The sequence below is a fragment of the Argentina silus genome (genome assembly GCF_951799395.1).
Source record: "Argentina silus genome assembly, chromosome: 7".
Lineage (NCBI taxonomy): Eukaryota > Metazoa > Chordata > Actinopteri > Argentiniformes > Argentinidae > Argentina > Argentina silus.
In genome coordinates, this window is record NC_139661.1 from 20999600 (window position 1) to 21007099 (window position 7500).

General features: G+C 45.3%; 1 protein-coding gene across 2 annotated transcripts in view; it reads left to right on the top strand.

Annotated features, from left to right (window-relative positions):
- The window catches only part of pde4d (phosphodiesterase 4D, cAMP-specific), a gene marked incomplete at its 5' end in the record, with an annotated part of 59216 nt that overhangs the window by 27955 nt on the left and 23761 nt on the right, over positions 1 to 7500 (top strand). For both annotated transcript variants that reach the window (XM_083672810.1, XM_083672811.1), the window contains 3 exons: positions 3343 to 3534; positions 6803 to 6839; positions 6934 to 7013. In XM_083672810.1, coding sequence (XP_083528936.1) covers positions 3343 to 3534; positions 6803 to 6839; positions 6934 to 7013 — 309 coding nt within the window. The remainder of the gene's footprint in view (positions 1 to 3342; positions 3535 to 6802; positions 6840 to 6933; positions 7014 to 7500) is intronic.

A 7500-nucleotide genomic window follows, 5' to 3' on the forward strand; every position in this document is an offset into this window, starting at 1 on the left:
CCTCCCCTCTCCTCCCCTCTCCTTCCCTCTCCTCCCCTCTCCTCCCCTCTCCTTCCCTCTCGTCCCCTCTCCTCCCCTCTGCTTCCCTCATTCTGTCACCTCAAGTTTCTTTCGCTGGCTGATATGTCTAGTTTTGACTTTGGAGATTGGCCGAGGGCAACACACACTCACACACACACACACACACACACACACACACACACACACACACACACACACACACACACACTCAACTAATCTGGTTCCTTTGTCTTCTTCACAGTTGATTATTTACCAGAGACACGTACTGTAGCTGGGTGACCTCTCTAAAGGCCATCTAGACCAGCCTCCCGTTGCTGTGGTTACTGGTGTGATGACCCTGGGCTAGAGATGTGTCATTGTTCGTTGTGTGTGTGTGTGTGTGTGTGTGTGTGTGTGTGTGTGTGTGTGTGCAGTAACCTACCTCCAATGGGAGACACAAACAGAGCCTCCCTCCTGTCCTGTATGTCCTCTTTGGTTGTTCCCTGTCCTTCTTAGGAGTTCTGTTCCATTCCGTGATCTTGTCACACACTCCCATAGCGTGTGTCATGCTTTCCCATATGATCTCATTCAGATGAATACTGTGCAGCTGTTATGTATTGAATATAAATTAACGCAGCATTGATTCATAAAAGGTCATCATCTGTGTCACAGTAGAGACTTCAGCTGTGTGTCAATCAGTCTACTGTGATGTCAGAGAGAGCTGCTGCAACACTTACAGCAGCTCACTGTGAATCTACTGAACTTCTAGAATGGAGAATGGTAGCATATTCAAACAGTACACCTCTAGTCTACTGAATGCAAGGTGCCATATTTGTGGGATCAGGGGAGGCTGGTGGAGGTAGAAATGGAGGACGGGCTCATTGTAAGGCATGGAATGGAATGAGAAATGGTATCAAACACACCTGTGTTTCTTATTCCAATCCATGCATTACAATGTGTGTGTGTGTGTGTGTGTGTGTGTGTGTGTGTGTGTGTGTGTGTGTGTGTGTGTGTGTGTGTGTGTGTGTGTGTGTGTGTGTGTGTGTGTGTGTCTAAGACCAGAATCTGTCATGGGATTTGGAGGAGTCAGTAGACATAATGTGCTTGTGTGTGAGGGAACAGAACTCTTGACCACTCATCTTACTATTTGCATGTGTCTGATACAAAGGCAGCGCTGTTTGATCTCTTATTGTAAATGGTGATCAATGCCCCCCTCTCACAGCCCGGGGCACTTTGTCACAGTTGAGTGGACACAGGACGTCTGTGGATCTTGTAAATGTCATGGCATTGTAATTTATAGTTTGGCAAAAGGCTCGCCCAATTCCATACTGGTCTTTGATGTTTGTGATTGTTGGGGTGGCATGTAGGCAGACTTAAGGTCAAACGTATGTTCGTTAGCTACAGTCTTTTCTCATTGGCGTGTATGTTTCTCTCTAACTTCTCTTAAGTTGTTTGTTTTGTTGTACGCGATCCTCATTCCTATTTTTGCCTCAAACTAAGGTTGTGTGCTAAAGGTAATTGCTAAATAATATAGCATGACAAAATGGAAATATCCATTATCCAAATACCTTACTTAAATTGGTTATCTGCAATCTGGGGGGAGGGGACGGGGGACGGGGGACGGGGGGAGGGTGTGTGGGGGGGGGACTGGGGACGGGGGACGGGGGGAGGGTGTGTGTGGGGGGGACTGGGGCCAGGGGACGGGGGACGGGGGGAGGGATTCCGGTATTTGTTCCTCATTCACCCCTCTGGTATGGTGGTACAGGACCACAAGTTTACATGGAAGGTCTGAGCCATTTACCCCCTGCTACTTAGGGGAAGATCACAGGGAGACAATCTCAGACTGATAGCCCCCAGTTACCCCCCCCAGACCCCCCTAATTGCTGTGGAAAACATCTGGTATGTACTGTGGTCTTTAGGCTGTATACAAATCCTAAATCAGGTCCCAGGGGGATAACAAACAGAGATAGGGAGAGAGAGAGAGAGAGAGAGAGAGAGAGAGAGAAGGGTCTTTCACATTTACGATGGCAAGAATGTGTTGTTGGGCAGAGCACAAAAAAAACCAGGAAACTAAACTAAACAAGTCAACAAACATTGGACAATCCACTGCTGTTGCCATTGGCTGCGCTTCAAAAGGTCAGCGACTGGAGGGGTCAAAAATCAAAACATTTGAATTGAGAAAGCTGGAATAACTGCATTTTTGCACAGCCATGAATTCAGTCCTCCCTATTTAGTGCTCGGAATTGAGTGGCGGAAAACAATGGTTCGCCGTTGCAATGGCGTTCTTGCCGTGGTCAAGGTGAATGAGTCTAGAGGCTGGCGTTCTGTCTGCAGAGTGCAGTCTTAGTCAAAGAGAGATGTATAAGGCTTGGTTGCAGCTGTGTGTGTGTGTGTGTGTGTGTGTGTGTGTGTGTGTGTGTGTGTGTGTGTGTGTGTGTGTGTAAGACTCAGCCCTGGCCTAGTGCAGGGATACTGCTGTAGTGGGAGAGAGAGGCCTGCCATAGATCCTACTGCATTACACACACACACACGCACACACACACGCACGCACACACACACGCACACACACGCACACACACGCACACACACACACGCACACACACACACACACACGCACGCACACTGAATGTGAGTTGGAATACTCCTGGTTTGATGAAGGGAGAGTTCACTCTGTTGTCAGCATTCTAGAATTGTATGGTTCTATAGATTATTAGAGTTTATCAGCTGTTGCTGATGTCACCGAGTGAAGGTTCAGGGCAAGCAGGGCACGTATTGTACCCATGTATAGACATAACATAACATCATCAATGTTCATCCTGACACACACATACACACACACACACACACACACACACACACACACACACACACACACACACACACACATTCATCCACTAAAACAGGGACAGAGCTGACACAGCATGACCACTCAACTCACACTGTGTCTGTGCTGCATCCACACATCCACACAGGAACACAATCTCCCAGAGCTGATAGGATTACCACGGCTGTGTGTCTCTGCTCATTGCCCAGCTGAAAGTGATGATGATGATGATGATGGTAACACCAATGATGATGATAGGGATACCCATGTGTGTGAGACGTCACACAGGGGAATCCCCTTTGTCTCATCGTCTGTATCTGTCAACTGTGGGATTACCGGGGGGAGGGGGGGGAGGGGGGGTAACCTGAGTAGCAGGGCAGGTAACCCGGGAGAAGTGTGTCATCCCTGGTCGGATGATCACCTTGAGGGCACTAAGAAGCGGTGACATCATGGCGGCAATGATCCGATGAGATTACTTTCAGATTAGGATGACTGACAAAGTCTGTCTGTCCCTACAGTTTCGATGTGGACAATGGCACGTCATCGGGGCGCAGCCCTCTGGACCCCATGGCCAGCCCGGGGTCAGGCCTCATCCTCCAGGCCAACTTCGTCCACAGTCAGCGGAGGGAGTCCTTCCTCTACCGCTCCGACTCCGACTACGACCTCTCGCCCAAGTCCATGTCCCGAAACTCCTCCATCGCTAGTGACATGTGAGTGGATCCTCTTTTAACCTATGTCTCTCTCTTTCTCTCTCTCTTTCTTTCTCTCTCTCTCTCTCTCTCTCTCTCTCTCTCTCTCTCTCTCTCTCTCACGCACACTCAATCTCAGGCTCTCGTTGTCTGTCTCTCCCTCTGTATCTGTCTGTTTCTTTCTTTCTCCCTCTCTCTGTCTCTCAATTTCTCTCTCTTTTCTACTCTTTCTCTCCCTTTCTCTCTCCCTTTCTCTCTCTCTCTCTCTCTCTCTCTCCTCTCTTATCTCCACGTGTATTACTCTGGAATCTCTGAACACACGGCTGACTACCTCTCTAGTGACTAGATGTACATGTATATGTATTTGTTCAAAGACAGCTGATGGCTGTTATGGAGTGATAGCTGTGTGTGTCAGTGTTGTCCCGCCCCAGGTCGCACATGTCCAATCAGAGGCCTTTGCCTGCGCTGGGCTCTGTGTGACTGACAGCTGACACTGAGGTGTCAGATGGAGAAGGGGTCTGTATTCTTAGCCCCTTGCCCTCAGCGTTACCAAGCCAATAAGTAAAAGACAAATAATGAAGTTCCCCATAGGCACATATGTTGAATTAGCTTACCCTCCCCCAGTCCTGACCAGTCAAAGCGATCTCAAATCAGCATCTGTGGAATAACCTGGAGGTGGAATTAGGGCCGGACACACACAGACACACACACACACAGACAGACACACACACAGACAGACACACACACACACACACACACACACACACACACACAGACACACACACACACACACACACACACACACACACACACAGACACACACACAGACAGATCAGTTTCCGTGTACGTGCACTACAGTCCAATGCTACATAAGAGAGTAATGGCCCTTGTGCCCCTCACCAAGATGGCTATCCAGTTACGCTCATAACAGGAAATGATGTATTGACTGAAAAGCACATATCTCTGTCTGGTCTGTTGCAATGGTGAGTCAAATGTCCTGTCATGAGGAAACCATACCCCTCCCCTCTCTGGGGTGAAATCATAGTCGTTGCATTACCCTGCGGGGACCTGAACCCTCTGTCCTATCAGAATACCACCCACCAGAATCACCCTCCCCTCCCCCTTCCAAATGCAATTGATCACAAGGTCACAACCTTTCACAAGGGTCTATGCTACATGCTGTTAAATGGGTTATCTTTCTCTGTTCGGTTGCTGGGAAAGGTGACTTGAATGACTAATAATGTAATAACAGGAAATCCAGACATGCTAAATATACTAAGGTGTATCAGCTTTTAATTGGTTTACAGGTATTTAATCGGCTTTTAATTGGTTTACAGTAAATGAAAAAGACTGTGGTTTTGTTATCGAGGTCAGGAAGAAGTTCCTATAGACTATCCAATAAATTCATATTAGCTTGAACTAACTGAACTAATTGAACTATGGTACACCATAAACTAGTTTCCTTCTTAAGAAGCAGACATAGTTGACTGACATACAGTACATGATTCACAGACAGGGACCAATCGAAACGCTCCCCTGTTGCTCACATAGAAAAAAAACATAACTTGGCACCTTCATCAAAAAGTCACAAAGACATCCCCCAGGGGAAACTGCAATAATCGAAACAACACATGTTATGTCAGAAATATACAGTATCTTTCCCGGAAAATATAATTCTTTTCCAATAAAGCAATGAGAAAGATTTAACAAACACCCTTCCCGATATTTTGAAAACCATCTGTTTCCTCCAGGGTCAAGACAATCTGTCCCCACAAACCTTATAGTAATCATAATAATAATAATAATAATAATAATAATAATATTTATAACAACTATGAATGTACTGTACCTCCTCCAGATTTTCACTGAATGTTGTTACAAGCCACATTTCTCTGTAGAAATAGTTAGTTAGTCATCAGTGATGCAACCAGGCCTACCGTGAAGTTGCACATATTGAAAGTTTCAGAGAAGTACACACTCACTCACACACACACACTCACTCACACAGTCAATATGATCGTATCGTGCTAACACACTCATACCATGTCAACAGAACTACTAAACAAGTAAACTAACTCTCTCTCTCTCTCACTCTTGAATTGAATTGAATTGAATTGAACTCTGTCCCATCCTGATCACCTACACAAGGGGAGAGAGAGAGAGAGAGAGAGAGAGACAGACAGACAGAGAGAGAGAGAGACAGAGAGACACACACACACAAAAACAGACACAGACATAGACAGAAAGACAGAGAGAGAGACAGACAGAGAGAGAGAGAGAGAGAGAGAGAGAGAGACACAGAAACAGACACAGACATATGCAGAAAGACACATAGATGGAGAGAGAGACACACACAGAAACAGACACAGACACAGACATAGGCAGAAAGACAGAGAGAGAGACAGACAGAGAGAGAGAGACACACACAGAAACAGACACAGACACAGGCAGAAAGACAGAGAGAGACACACAGACACAGACACAGGAAAAAAGACAGAGAGAGAGACAGACAGAGAGAGAGAGACACACACAGAAACAGACACAGACACAGACATAGGCAGATAGACAGATAGAAAGAGGGAGAGAGACACAGAAACAGACACAGACACAGACATAGGCAGAAAGACAGATAGATAGAGAGAGAGAGAGAGACACACACAGAAACAGACACAAACACAGACATAGGCAGAAAGACAGATAGAGGCAGAGAGAGACACAGAAACAGACACAGACACAGACACAGGCAGAAAGACAGAGAGAGAAACAGACTGAGATAGAGAGACTGAAGGGTATGCTGAGTGAAAGAAGAAAGGAAAAGAAGTAGAGAAAAAAGAAAGTAGAGGTTCACCCTTCTGATCTGTGTGTGAGAGGCAACCGTGAGGATCATACTGCAGGCAGGCCTTCAGCTATATTCGTGGTGCATGCTGCTGAAAGTGGAAGTGCATGCTATTCTATGGAGAAACTGGTGTGTGTGTAGATATGGACATACTAGAACCAGCTTGCTGAGCTGCCATTGTTGTGTTGTAGTCATGTCCACTAAAGAAGAACGTATCTGAGACACGTGACGGGAGTTCCTTGATCACTTGGTCCAGACTTTATGCTATTGGTTGTGTTGCGTGTCACAGATTACCTCAACATCGCTGCACCTGTATTTAGTTCCCTTTGAGGTGGTTGAAACGTAGAGGTAAGTGTATGTGGAGGCAGAGGTCTAGGCACATGCCATCATCAAAATGAAATATGGAAAACCAAGCTAATTTCTACCTTTTTTTCCTTTTTTCTTTTTTTGCAGTCATGGTGACGATATGATTGTAACACCGTTTGCACAGGTGAGTTACACCTGGTAAATTGAACTGTGTTTTGTTTTGTAGGGTGTGAGGTTTGTATCCCTGGTTGAACTGACCTCCATTCTGCCTTATCCAGGTTCTGGCAAGTTTGAGAACTGTACGGAATAATTTTGCTGCATTAACCAATTTACAACAACAAGACAGATCAGCCAACAAGTAAGTTTTCAGAAGTATTCTAATTTCCTATGCTGTATATACTGTATATATACTGTACATGTACATGTAGTATATTCAATATTAGCTCTGTGTTCAATGCTGTGCAGTGTGATAATATCAATGTTATTGTACTGTATATCACTTTATAATAGAGAAAGATAGACTAAAGTGTGGCATGTCTAGTTCAGAATTGTTTCATTTTGTCTAAATGATGTTCTAACGATGTTCTAATTATTATATTCTTTGTTATTTATTATTTATTCTATTTAACATTATTGTTATGTTATTATCATATTTCCAACTGAAGTAAGCATCCCTGGTGCACCAGTTAATGCTAGTTTAGTATTCCACATGCCCTCCGTCTTTGGTGCTGCCCCTATCTGCATGCTACTGGAGCCATTTGCAGCATCGTTATCATACTGAACATGGTGTTGGATGTGAATGTCACTCACGAGCCGTATCACTCTCCCCCTACTGGTTATTTGTG